The sequence below is a fragment of the Saccopteryx leptura genome, chromosome 2 (assembly GCF_036850995.1).
Source record: "Saccopteryx leptura isolate mSacLep1 chromosome 2, mSacLep1_pri_phased_curated, whole genome shotgun sequence".
Lineage (NCBI taxonomy): Eukaryota > Metazoa > Chordata > Mammalia > Chiroptera > Emballonuridae > Saccopteryx > Saccopteryx leptura.
The window spans coordinates 344,892,735-344,906,714 of record NC_089504.1 but is presented as its reverse complement, the minus strand read 5'-3'; the positions used below and the strand labels follow the sequence as shown (position 1 = coordinate 344,906,714).

Sequence of the window (13,980 nt, the reverse complement as noted above, 5' to 3'; positions counted from 1 at the left end):
TCTGTCACAACATCACCTAAGCTAGAGCCATCTTAGCACCTCCTCTACCTGGGGCCCCCATTCTAATAACGGGGCTATCTGTCACAACATCACCTAAGCTAGAGCCATCTTAGCACCTCCTCCACCTGGGGCCCCCATTCTAATAACGGGGCTATCCGTCACAACATCACCTAAGCTAGAGCCATCTTAGCACCTCCTTCAGCTGGGGCCCCCATTTCCCATCAGTCACCAAGTCCTAATGGTTCTACCACAGAAAAGGCCCCAGAATCTGTTTTCTCTATCCCCCCCTTCTCTCTCATATACTCCCAAGTCTTACCCTTTCCCCTCACCAGAGACCTCTGAAAACATGAATAACCTCTGCTCCAAACCCTTCAGTGACACCCATCACCTTCCGTTCCAAGGCCGAATGCTCAGCCTGCCTGGGAGGCCCTCACAGGCGGCTCCTGTCCACCTCTCGCCAGGCCCGCCATGTGCCCAGCACTGCCTGCTGCTCCTGGAAGGCCAGAGGCCTCAAGTCTTGGTGCATTTGCTCCAGCTCTCTCCCTGCCTGGCGTTCCCTTTCCATCTCCAAGATCCAACCTCAGTGTCTCCTGAGGCCCTGGCCAGTTTGCTCAGTGGTAGAGCATTGACCCAGCGTCAGATGTCCCAGGTTTGATTCCTGGTCAGGGCACACAGGAGAAGCGACCATCTGCTTCTCCACCCCTCCCCCTCTGTCTTCTCTCTCTCTTCCCGTTCTGCAGCCATGGCTTGATTGGTTGGAGCACACTGGCCCAGGTGCTGAGGATGGCTCCTGGGAACCTCTGCCTCCTGCACCAAAAATAGCTTGATTGCTAGCATGGCCCCAGATGGGCAAAACATCGGCCCCCAGGCGGGGGTTGCCAGGTGGATCCTGGTCGGGGTGCATGCAGGAGTCTGTCTATCTCCCCTCCTCTCACTTGGAAAAAAATAAAATAAAATAAAAAGCCTTCTGAAGCTTTCCTTGCCTCCTGTCAATTCACCTCTGCCTCCTCTGACTTCTTAGCACCCATTACCTACCCCTAGGAAGCCAGTTGTTATCTTGAACAAACTTACCCTCACGTGTGGTTGTTTAGACAGAGCTTTCCTAACTGGCAGGTATGTTGCCTTTTAAAAATATAGACCCCCAGCCAAATACTATAAGTTCTCACTTATGTGCAGTATGTAAAAAAGCTGAACTCATAGAAGTAGAGTAGAAACGTGGTTACCAGAAGCTAGGGAGTTGGGGGTGTGGGGAGATGTTGGTCAGAGGGTACAAACTTCCAAATATAATATAAATAAGGTCTGTGATTTAATGCCCGGCATGGTGACTACATTAACAATACTGTATAATATAATTGTAAGTCACTAAGAGCATAGATCTTAACTGTTATCACCACATACGTGGAAAAGCATAATTATCGTCCTGGCCTGATAACTCAGTTTGTTAGAGCTTCACTCCAAAAAGCAAAGAGGTTGTTGGTTCGATCCCCAGCCAGGGCACATACGGGAGCAGACCAATGTTCCTGTTTCTCTCTCTCTCTCCCGCTCTCTCTAAAATCAATTTTTAAAAAATCGTAATGATCTGAGGGGATGATGGAGGAGCTAACTAACCTTACTGTGGTAATTATTTCATAATATATATGTGTACCTAGTCATTACATTCTATACCTTAAACTTACATATGTTATATGTCAATAGTATCTCAATAAAGCTGGGGGTAAAATACAAATCCTCCAAACAGTGGTTTGTACCTAGAGGATTGTCTGTATTTGATGAATTAATTAGTGTCTCTTTTTTTTTTCCATTAAAACATTTTATTGATTTTTTTTTTAGAGAGAGAGAGAAAAACTAATTTGCTGTTTTACTTACTTAGCATTCATTGGTTGATTCTTTTTTTTTTTTTTTTTTTTTTGTATTTTTCTGAAGTTGGAAACAGGGAGGCAGTCAGACAGACTCCCGCATGCGCCCGACTGGGATCCACCCAGCATGCCCACCAGGGGGCGATACTCCACCCATCTGGGGCATTGCTCTGTTGCAACCAGTGACATTCTAGCGCCTGAGGCAGAGGCCATAGAGCCATCCTCAGCGCCCGGGCCAACTTTGCTCTGATGGAGCCTTGGCTGCAGGAGGGGAAGAGAGAGACAGAGAGGAAGGAGAGGGGGAGGGGTGGAGAAGCAGATGGGCGCTTCTCTTGTGTGTCCTGGCTGGGAATCGAACCCGGGACTCCTGCACACCAGGCCGATGCTCTACCACTGAGCCAACCGGTTAGGGCCCATTGGTTGATTCTTGAATGTGCTCTGACTGGGGATCAAACCTGCAACCTTAGCATATCAGGACAATGCTCTAATCAACTGAGCTACCCGGCCAGGGGAATGAGTGTCTTTTGAACTCAGACACACATACACAGGTACACAAATCCCAGAAACATCCATATAATCAGGTGTCCCCCACTCAGAGGAGCTGGTCCCAGCCATTGGAGCATTCCCTGCTCTGCTCATGCAGTGACCTCTGCTGACAATGCCCCTTATTTCTGTTCCAAAGTTCAGCATGCCCCACTTCATCCAGGAGGCCTTTCTGGTGCCATAATGTATAACTGACCTTTCTCTCCTTCATATTCCTGGGGATATATCCCATGAAGCAACCACAACATTTATCTGCTCTTCTTGTCCGTCTCAGCCCAAAAGACATTCAGTCTTGGCCGGGGAGGGAGGGAGGTTGGAGGAGGGAGACCGGAACTTATGGTTTCCAAGCCCCAGGCAGTCATACAGGGAACACAGAGGGAGCCCAAATATTCACCAAAAGAACAGGCAGTCCTGTTCAGAGGTCAAAGTTTAGCCATCTGGCAAAGCTACAAACCTGGGCTGCAAGGTAGGTTTCCAGCGGCTATCCCCATGAACCAGGCTAACGTTACTGCCCTTCCCAACCTCCCCACACTGGGCCTGGTTCTGAACCCATTTCCCCTGCCAGCCAGCAGCCCGCCTCTCATTTCCCCCTTGGCCCCTATGTGCCTGTCAGCTGGAATCACCCTCACAAACGCATTCACCCATTTCCCCCAGAAATCTGCCTTGCAGCCAGCTGCCCCTTCCTGCTTGAGGCCAAACCTCTGCAAAGTCACCCCAGCTAGGGAAAAGCAGAAATCCTGGCCAGGAGTTCAGTGGTCAAAGGAAGAGGGGCTTCCCTAGTCCATTCCTCAGCTGCAGTGTCACACACCTTGCTGACCCTGACCTTCAGAGACCAGGATACTCTGCAGTGAGAACTTTGTCTAAAAGACTAAAGACCCTCAGATCCTGAGAGATCCCCAAGAGGGCTGCCCAGATGCAAAACAAAACTTGACAGCATCTGGGGGACTTCAAACTCTGAAGGCCACTGAGGGCACCCCAGACCCAAAGACCCCCAACCGAGAGGAGCCACACACCCAGAGCCCCTCCGAGGGGCCCAGGGCCACATTTGTGGGCACAGTGCCCCTCCGCACTGACCTGGCCCTGCGGGGGCCTTCCCTAGGCTGAGCTGCCGCAGCCGCCTCTGGTGAGCCCGGCCCTCGCAGTGCACCTGGGCCTGGGCCGCCGAGTTCAGCTGGATGTTGCAGACGTCGCAGAGCGTGTATGATGGCCGTTTTCTCTCACGCTTGGGCTTGGGCGGTTCTGGGGGCTGAAGGGGGCGCTCAGCAGCTCCAGATGTGGGAGGCTCCTTCTCAGCAGGGAGAGATGGGCTCAGTGGCCGCTTCATACCTGAGCAGATAGAGAGGGAGACAAAGGAACAAAGGCTGAGTGTTGCGAATATGTAGAAGGAGCAAGACAGGTGCAATATCCAGAGGTACCTGGGCCTTTTATCCCAGCTGAAAGTCCCCAGGTTTTGGAAAGACCCAACCTAGGATGGCAAAGGGAGAATAATGGGGTCTATTTCAAACAAAGCAGCATTTATTAAAAGGTAGGACTAGCTTGACCTGTGGTGGCGCAGTGGATAAAGCGTCAACCTGGAAATGCTGAGGTCGCCAGTTTGAAACTCTGGGCTTGCCTGGTCAAGGCACATATGGGAGTTGATGCTTCCAGCTCCTCCCCCCTTCTCTCTCTCTCTCTCTCTCTCTCTCTCTCTCCCTCTCCTCTCTAAAATGAATAAATAAATAAATTAAAAAAAAAAAAGTAGGACTATCTGGAAGTGTCAGAAATGTCTACACACAGGGCAGTCTACCCCTCAGGACGCGGCCACAGAGCAAAGCTCAGAGAGGGCGGCTCGGGTCTTGGAGAGCAGGTGAGCACTTAGGGACAGACAGCGGAGAGGTTGGTGGAGTCATATTTTGGGAAGCCAGCACCCTGTTCTCAGCTCTGTGGCAGGCGCTGACAATCCTGTGACAGGCAGGCATGTGGCGCTTGCTGGGGACGCAGCAGCCGCTGGCCAGGGTGGTGACTGCAGAAACCCAACCTCCTTGTGTCCAGGGCCCCAGCCGGGTGACAGTCACAAACAGTGACAGTGTGTGAAGTCATCCCCACCCCAGCCTCACGTGGCTCCAGATGCTCCCTGCTGTCTTGGCCATCCAGCCTGTGGCAACAGTTGGCGTTTTTCAGTAGAGACCTGGGCCCTACAGCCTGGGTCTGCTGGAAAACACACACACACACACACACACACACACACACACACACACACACACACACACCGGGTCCCTCAGAGCTGGCACACCACCCCTCCAGGACCCTGATCTTTCATAGACAGTCTTTCCAATTCATTTCTCTGAAATGTTCCCTCCTGACTCTTCTACCTCTAATGAGCTCTATTCTGGGGCTGCCCAGTGACCTTTTTCAACTAAACTGTGTCAATTTTCACTTCTTGCCTGAATCTGTGTGCATGCTTCCTGCCTCTGCTTTAGACGGGGGACTTCCTGAGGGCAGGGCCTATGTCACCCCTTGCCAGGACAGAGAGTTCCTAAGGTCAGGGACTGTGTCTCTCTCTCAGATTGGGGGGTCCTCAAGGGTTGAAGCAGGACTGAGCCTCTCTTATGGGCTGAACTGTGTCCACCAACAATTTATATGTTGGAGTGCTAACTCCCAGTACATCAGAATGTCATTGTGTTTAGAGAAAGGGTCTTTAAAGAGGTAATTAAGATGAGGTTGTTAGGGTGGGCCCTAATTATTTTTTTAATATTTTTAAAAGATTTTATTTATTGATTTTAGAGAGAGGAGAGAGATAAAGCGGGGAGGAGCGAGAAGCATCAACTTGTAGTAGTTGTTTCTTTATTTTAAAATTTTTTTTTATTTATTCATTTTGAGAGAGAAGAGAGAGAGAAGGGGGGAGGAGCAGGAAGCATCAACTCCCATATGTGCTTTGACCAGGCAAGCCTGGGATTTTGAACCAGCAACCTCAGCATTCCAGGTCGCTGTTGTTTTTTGTTTGTTTGTTTGTTTTTTTGTATTTTTCTGAGGTTGGAAACCAGGAGGCAGTCAGACAGACTCCTGCATGCGCCCAACCGGGATCCACCCGGCATGCCCACCAGGGGGCAATGCTCTGCCCATCTGAACATTGCTCTGTTGCAACCAGAGCCACTCTAGTGCCTGAGGCAGAGGCCACAGAGCCATCCTCAGCACCCGGGCCAACTTTGCTCCAATGGAGCCTTGGCCGCAGGAGGGGAAGAAACAGAGAGGAAGGAGAGGGGTAGGGGTGGAGAAGCAGATGGGCGCTTCTGTGTGCCCTGGCCGGGAATCAAACCCGGGACTTCTGCATGCCAGGCCGATGCTCTACCACTGAGCTAACCGGCCAGGGCAGGTTGCTGTTTTATCTATGGTGCCACCACAGGTCAGGCAAGTGGGCCCTAATTCAATATGACTGGTGTCCCAATAAGAAAAAATTTAGACACAGACAGTTACAGAGGGAAGACTGTCTGAAGACTCAGGGAGAAGGTAGCCATCTACAAGCGTAGGAGAGAGGTCTCAGAGAAAACCAACCTGGCTGCCACCCAGATCTCAGATTTCTAACCTCCAGAATTGTGAGAAAATAAATTTCTGGTGTTTAAGCCACCCAGCCTGGTACTTTGTTATGGACGTCCTAGCACACTAATCCATCTCCCTAAAGAGGATTTCCTTTTCTTTGGGCTCATGCTCTGTTGTAAATTAGATCAAGGGAAGTCAAGCAATGTTCTAATATTCTCATAAGGCCACACACTCAATGGTGGCACCCATATCTAAACAAAGGTAACAATTTCTCAAGTTCACAGCCAAAACCCTGGAGTCCCTGGACCAGCTCCTGCTCTCAGAAAGCCGCTTACAGTTTTTGCAGGTGGTGCTTCCATATAACAAATCTGTCATTACATGTGTGGGGCCTTGTGTGAATGGAACAGAAAGGCATTAGGAGTGTGGGATCTCTATTGACTTGCACCTGGATTAAATCTCAGCTCTGCTACTTACTGGTGGTTTGACCTGAGCCTCAGTTCCCTCATCTGTATACCTGTAAAATGGGAGTGATGGCTAACAGTTCCTAAGTCACAGCACAATGTGAGGATTAGAGGATCTATAAAACATTTCTCAGTGTCCTATAAAAGTCAGCTGTTATTAATCCTCAGTGTGGCTGTATTTTGTAGCTTGTCAGTGGAGTCACCTGGTCTGCCACCTTGTGTGTCTGTCATGGCATACCTGGGTCACTGTGAATGTCTCTCTTAACCCATTGTTTGTTGAGGTAAATCTGTGTTGCTCAATCTGTGTATATGTCATAGTGGTGCTGTGTTGCAATGTGTCACTGTGCCCACATTATGGAATGAGACTGTCATTGAACATTTGAGACTTGCCAAATGTTATGGGTTGAGTTGTGACCCCTGCCTCAAATTTGTATGTTGAAATCCCAAACCCCAGCACTTCAGAATATAAAATACAACCTTGTTTTGAAATAGGGTCATTGCAGATATTATTAATTTGGGTAAGACGAGGCCATACTCGCTGGCCAGTTGGCTTAGTGGTAGGGCGTTGGCCTGGTATGTGGATGTCCCGGATTTGATTCCCAGTCTGGGCACACAGGAGAAGTGCCCATCTGCTTCTTCAACCCTCCCCCTCTTTCTTTATCTCTCTCTCTCTCCCTCTCCTGCAGCCATGGCTGGATTACAGCAAGTTCGCCCCAGGCATTGAGGACAGCTCCATGGCTTCTGCCTCAGGTGCTAAGAGCTTGGTTGCTGAGCAACGGAGCAATGACCCAGCTGGGCAGAGCTTTGCCCCCTAGTGGGCTTGCCAGGTGGATCCCAGTTGGGGTGCATGTGGGACTCTGTCTCTGCCTCCCCTCCTCTCACTGAAAAAAGAAAAAAAGATGACGGCGTACTGGGGCAGGCTGGCCCCCGAATCTTATATGACCAGTGTTCTTATAAAAGGGGGAATTTGGACACAATAATTTACACGGGGAGAATGCCATGTAAAGATGAAAGCAGAGATCAGAGTGACGCTTCTACAGGCCAAGGAGTACCAAAGATTGCCAGCAAACCACCAAAAGTTAGTGGAGGCATGGAACAGACTTCTTCATTGCCCTCAGAAGGAACTAAACCTGATGACACCTTGATCTTGGACTTGTAGCCTCCAGAACTATGAGACAACAAATTTCTGTTGTTTATACCACCTGGTTCGTAGTACTTTGTTATAGCAGCCCTAGAAAACTTAACACACCATGGGTCCGACTTCTGTGTGGTCAAAGGTGATTTGAGGGCTGCCGGGTGGTGTGGCTGGGATGCAGTACCAGAGATAGCCTCCAGATGGCACAGCGAGCATCTGGCAGGAAGAGAACAGGTGGAAATCGGTACCCTTCCAGGCAGGGGTACCCGACTCCTCCACACTCCTGAGCCAACTAACCTGCCCCTCCGAGCCATTCCAAGCTTCTGGGCAATTTGTCTGGAGTCCAGGGCACAACTCTGCCACACTGAAAAGTCCCTCCCATTACCTTGTGAGAATCACCCCCCTTCAAGGTGGCACTCAGCACCCCCCAACATTCTGCACCCTCTCACCTGGAGATGGAGGTCACCATAGCTATTCTCCTGCCTCTACAAGTCTTCCCTCACCCTGCCAGCAGGAGGAAAGGGCAGGAAGAAAGTACCAGGTGCAAATATCAGAGGGGGGCCCAACTGGCCAGGGGTCAGAGGTGTCTGGGGAATGAGACCTTTCTGCCAGGCCAAGGGAGCTGCCTGGCCCTGCCAGAAAGGGGACTGGGATTTGAAATCTTGGTGCAATTTATGACAGGCACACCGAGGACATTGTCCAAGAGAACAGACAAATATCTGCCACGGGGCTGATTAAACCTCTATGATATACAGCCTCTGGGCTCACAGGGCCCTCCTGGATTCTGGGGCTAAATGTGTCCCCCCACAGCCAGGCTTCTGGGCCTGCCCCAGCCTGCCCGGCCGGATCCAGCCTTCCCAGCTGTCCCCGCAGGAGTTACACCACTCCAGCTAAGCTAGGGCTCCCACCCAGAAAATTTGGAGGGGCGGGTAATATTTAGGGCACACACACATCTATCTAACCCTTGTCACGACACCAGCAGGTCAGCACTCCCTGCACTGGCCCCTATTCAGAACCAGCACGACTTACACCTGCTGGACCTACACTTGGACAGGACCTGGCCCACATGCTCTCTTTAACAGAAAAGGAAATCGAGTCTCAGAGCAGAGGAGGGAGCTTTCTTCAAAATACATGAAAAGACAGTGCAAGAGCTGCTTCTGGAAACTTCCCTGTCCTCTCAACCACCCAGCTGCCAGGCTACCTCTTCTTTATAACAACCACCACTTCATTGAGAGCTTACTGTGTGCCAGGTGCTTTACAAATGGGATCTCTCCGAAACTTCACAACAACCCCATGAGGTGGGCACTATTATTAACCTATTACCCCACGTCACAGATTAGAGAACAGGCTCAGAGGGTTCATGGCCAGACCTATACTTGTCGTCTCTGGAGCCCAAGTCCTTCACCACGGCCCTCCCACTTCTTAAACCTTGCCGAGCCCTGATTTGAGCTGCTGGGCGGGGAGAGGGGTTACCAAGTCGGAGAAGGGCTCCTGGGGAGGCGTGCAGTTGCCCAGCCCCCATCAGGCCAGGGTGCCAGGCAGCAAGGTGTCACACTCAGGTCAGGAGGAGTCGGAACCAGGGCCAGAGAGGCTGGGAGGAAGGGGTGTGAAGAAAGAAGCAGAACTGAACTGAACTTGAGAAAAGACCAGGTGAAGGCAGAGCAAAAAAGCATGTGTGTGTCTGGGTGTGTGCCTGTCTGTGATTTTCATAAGAGGCTGTGTATGTAAATCTCTCTGTGTTCTCACTCTGAGAGATGGGTCAAAGCTGCAGCAGGGAGGGCGGGGAGTTGGGCTGGGGTGGGGGGAGCCACCACTGAAGGCTGTCGCACACCAGAGCTGGAGAGCTGATGGAGGCCAGGGCTGCTGTCTGCCTGTCTGTCCATCCATACGAAGCTGCAGGGATCAGGGGGTGGAGGGAGCACTCGGGCAGGGCCCCAGGGCCCCGTCTCCAGCATTTCTTGCTGAGTGACAATGGACTTCAGGGCTGGGTTTCAGTGGGGCCCTCTGGCACTGCCGTGAGGTGGAATCCTCTGCCTGCTAGAAGAGGGTTGCTTAGGAAGAAGTTTGGAGCCATGAAGTGCAGAGCAGAGTTGTTTCAGCTGTAGCCTGGGAAGGAGGTCCTCAGGAAAGAGCTGCTTTCGCCAAAGGGTTAACAGGAGAGGAAGATTCTCAGCCTGTCCCCAGCCTTTGGCCAGGCATGAAGGACTCCCTTACCAAACCTTTAATGAGCCCAATTACATTCTGGTATTTTCCCCCACGTCTGCCAACACTTACCCTCCCGCCTCCCCCAGCCAGGTCCCAGGACCTGCCTTTGAGAAGGGAGCCTGGCTGGCTGGCCAACCTTGGGCCTGTCCCTGCCCCTCTAGGCTTTGGTTTCTGTCTTTAAGGAGAGGGGGTTGGGCTGAGCTAATCTCTTAGGTCCTTTGCAGGCCATGGGGCAGTGGCAACACAGAGCAGCTGCCTCTAAGGCGGTGGGGGGAGGCCTGCAGTGTGGGTACGGAGAAAGAACTGCTCAGTTGGTGAGTGCCCACCGCCTTCTGGGCACTACAGGAACATCACCTCCATTTACCCTCATAAAAATTCTGTGAGGCTTTACAAATGAAGCAACTGAGGCTCAGAGTCAAAAAGAGGGTCTCAGGTGAATAGGGCCAGTTCTCCTCCATCCTATGATTCAGGGGCAGGGGGTGCCGACACTGGTGGCCCCCATCCCAGTCACTCACTGTCATGAGCAGGAGTGTGGGATCTCCCATCCCCACTGACCCAGCTGCAGAGAGAAGGGTCTGGAAAAGAGAGGCCTTATCTATTCTTGTCCTAGTCAAGTCTGAGCCCTCCTGGTCCGGCTGTTCCCTCAATGCCACTGAGGGGCCACCGCCGAGCACTTGAGTTTCTCTTCTCTCCACCACCTCTCTTCCAAGGCCAACACCTTCCTAGAGTGAGGAATGGGGAACAATCCACTTTAGTGTGTGGCCATCATATAGTGGCACCATCGCAGCCATCCTGTGGGCCCAGAGAGCTGGGGTTACCCAGAGATCCCCACCTAGAGGTTAGGATGGCTTGACCTGGGCAAGTCACGCCAGGCTCAAGCCCACACACCTCTGCTTTGCTGGAGCAGGAGGTCCTGGGGGGAGCCAGGTAACACCTGGTTCAGGTGTCAGGGGTCAGGTGACAGTTCCACTGGGCAAACACAGGCAGCCATGTCTGTTTTCCTGTTCAAAGTGGTCACCTTCCCCTGGGACTGCTGGGTGCTGGGAATTTCAGGAGTGAGCTGGCTAAGAGGTGCTGAAAGTCAACACGCCAGCTCCAAGGAAGGGAGAGAGTGAGGGCATGGGAGGTGAGGGAGAATAATGGTCCAGGGATGAGGTCACTAACCCCCACTAATTCCCCTCCCCCAGTCTGCTCTGCCCTTACCCTCTATTGCCTGAATGTTCCAGAGGCCCTCCTGACACACAAAGATAGGGGCTGGCTCTCCCGGGCAGTGAGACCCACTTCCCAAAGACCCTCAAGCCACTCCCAGGAAGTCCTTCTTGTTATCTAACATCTAACTGCATTTCTCCTTGCAGGGTCCACAGAGCAACACAGAGCAGCTGCCTCTAGGTGGTGGTGAAGGGGGGCGGTGTTAGGAAGGGATTAGCCTCAGTGCCACCTTTTCTAGCCTGTGCTTCCAGGCAAGACCTAGGAAACCTGACCTGTACAGGAGACGCCCCATACCCTGCGGCCCCCTCTTCGAACACCAGGGCCCAGGATCCTGGCACGGCTCAGCCTCATCCATGGCCTGCTCTCCCAGCCCAACTCCCCGTAGGACTGAGAAGGAGCTCCCCCAAACCCTACTCCCTGCCCGTGATGGCCCAACCGTCAGCACTTCCAAGTCAGGCTGGAGTGGGTCTGGGGGCCAGAGGAAGGCGGGTTGGGAGGTCCTGGGACCGTTTGCTGTGGGTAGGAGGCAGGCCACGAGGGCCCAATCTAGACCCATTGCTGGAGAGGAGGCATTCTGCTGAAGGGGGAGGGGCGGGACAGGAAGGCCTCCATTGGCTGTGATGGAGGAAGGTGGAGGAGCCCAGTGTGCACTTTGCACCCCCAAAGAGACAATAGATCTCCCCGTTCTCACACTCCCATTCAATTCCATCCCTGGGGTTGATAAGGGTAGTAGATTGGTTTTGGGGTTCTCTAAACTCCATAGGAAAAGAAGGTGTTGGGTCGAGCCCCACCTCCAGAGAACGGTCCCCTTCTTAGGGGACGTGGGTCTCACCTCTCCAGCCCGGTGGTGCTCAGTCTCCCTTCCCCTACCAGGAGCTGGAAGTCCTTGCCATCATCCTGGTTCTCCCCACTCCCAACCTCACTTTCTGGCTAAGTTGGGGTTCTTGTCTCCCACCTTCCCCCGACTCCAGGTGGGGCAAGGTCCTCGCAGCTGCCAGCAGCTCTACTGAGCCACCGACACCCCACCCCGCGCGCGACCCCCTCGGGCGCTCAGCCCCAGCGGCGTGCGGGTCCGGGATGGAGCGCGCCGGCACCTACCTGAAGGGTGCTCCCGGCCCGAGTAGGACTGCGTCCGGCAGCCCGCGGCCACCAGGGCGGTACGGATTCGCGGCTCCCAGAGGTGCGCGGCGGGCGAGTCCCGGGCCCGCGCGTCCCAGAGCGGCCGCCGCGTCTCCCAAGCCCGCCCCCGGGCGGCCGCGGAGTAGGTGCCAGAAGCCGCGCTGTCCGGATCGGAGCCCGGGCTGGCGGGCTAGCGGGCCGCCGAGGGGCGCGCGGTGGGGCTCCCTGGGGAGGAAGGAGAGGAGCCAGGCAGGGGCTTTCCCAACGGAAGTCCTGGGCCCATCGGGGAGCTTCTTCCTTAAGGCTGGCCGGCAAGGCCTGAGCGCCCTGCGGCTCCCCAGGGGTCCCAGATTCAGGGAAGGGGACCGCAAAGTGGCCATCTCCCACAGTCCTCCTGCTACCTCCCCGACCCTTGCGGATTGCCCTTCTTTAGGAGGGAAGCTCAGTGAGGAGGAGGAAGCTGACATTCACGGAGCACCTACTGGGTGCCAGGAGGGATCGCAGTCAATCCTCTTAACTAGTCTGCCCAGCCTGGTTGGATCCCCATTTTACAGACCAGGAAGTGGAAGACTGGGAACAGTAAGTAACTGATCCGAGTCTCACAGGAAATGAGCCCCAAATGGGAGACATCAGACTGGTCCTAGGAACCATTTCTGGAGGTCAGAGGAGAGAGCCAGAGGGCCTGCTGGGGACACATCACCCCCATGTGTGGCTGGGGTTCATTCCTGATCCCCCCTGGGAATGAATGCACAGGTTTGGGGCACATGCAGGAGCATAAAGCCAAGAAGAGGAGGGCAGAAGGTAGGGGCCGGTGGCACGACCTCCTGAGAGAGCTCCGCCGTCTGCCTGGGGAGGCAGGAACGATAAAAAAGCGAATCCCCAAGAAAGGGGACAGAAATGGCTCCTCTATACAAGAAGACATATCGGTGCTGCTCACTCACCTCGTGCCCTGGCAGGCCTCATGGGGACCACACCTTTCAGAGAGGAGGCCCCATGGCGGGGAGCCCTGGCAATGCCCTGACCTCTGCTACCCAGCGGCCCAGCACCTCTTTCCCATCCTCCACCCACCAACTCACTTCTGTCCTGAGGCCTCTGCCCCTGCTGTTTCCTCAGCCTGGAATACTCCTCTGACCTTCACACGGCTGTTTCCTTATTGCCCAAGCCTCAGCTCTAAGTCATCTCCCCAGGCCTGCATTCCCCAGCCCCATTATTCTTCGTCTCAGTCCCTGGTTAATATCCCTCTTACCATGTCTCCCAAGACATAATTCTTTTGCTTGGATACTTACCTGTCTCCCATATGAGGGCAGGGCTTTTACTTCCCAGGTATCCACAGTACGAGCACAAAGCTTGATGTACACTTATAGATGCTCGAGACATAGTTTTTGAATGAATGCATGAACTCATTTCCACTCTAAAAGTAAACCTACATTAAATTGTATACTATAAATGAGTGAAGTGTATGGTATGTGACTTATATCTCAATAAAGCAGTTACTGAAAAAAATCAATCAATCCAGAAGAGGATGACAGTCACGGTACACCATGTGTAACTTACCATCCCGCAGCACACCCACTCTCTAACCTGATTCACTCACACCTCTTCCCCTCACGGTCCACATCCTGTCTGTCCATGAAGAATTGTGGTTGCTCAGACTCAGAGTGGATCTTAGAGGTCATACTGTCCTTTTTGTAATTGGTCCCTCACAAGCTACCCCCTGGCTTCTGCTTGAACATGCCAATGACAGGGAGCTCACTGCCTGCTGGGATAGCTCACTCCATTGCTCGGTAGTTCTCAGTGATAGAAACATCATCACTATGGGGGGCTGAAAGCTGTTTCCTCTAATGCCATGCACTGACTCTTGATCTGCTCCTTGGTCATTTGGAAAATGTACACTCCACTCTCCACAGCCAGCTAAAATCAACTGGCAGCTTCTTTC

General features: G+C 53.0%; 1 protein-coding gene across 8 annotated transcripts in view; it reads right to left on the bottom strand.

The window, feature by feature from the left end:
• Positions 1 to 13,114, bottom strand: part of ZNF385C (zinc finger protein 385C) — a 42,426-nt gene extending 29,312 nt beyond the window's left edge. For 7 of the 8 annotated variants that reach the window (XM_066364161.1, XM_066364165.1, XM_066364168.1 and 4 more), the window contains exons 1-2: positions 12,986 to 13,114; positions 3,474 to 3,725 (exon numbers count right to left, since the gene is read on the bottom strand). In XM_066364161.1, the coding sequence (XP_066220258.1) occupies positions 3,474 to 3,725; positions 12,986 to 13,007 (274 nt within the window). In that variant the 5' untranslated portion in view covers positions 13,008 to 13,114. Of the gene's footprint in view, positions 1 to 3,473; positions 3,726 to 12,023; positions 12,144 to 12,985 lie in introns of those variants that run through there. The other variant, XM_066364167.1, reaches the window with a different exon arrangement.
• Positions 13,115 to 13,980: the final 866 nt, after the last annotated feature.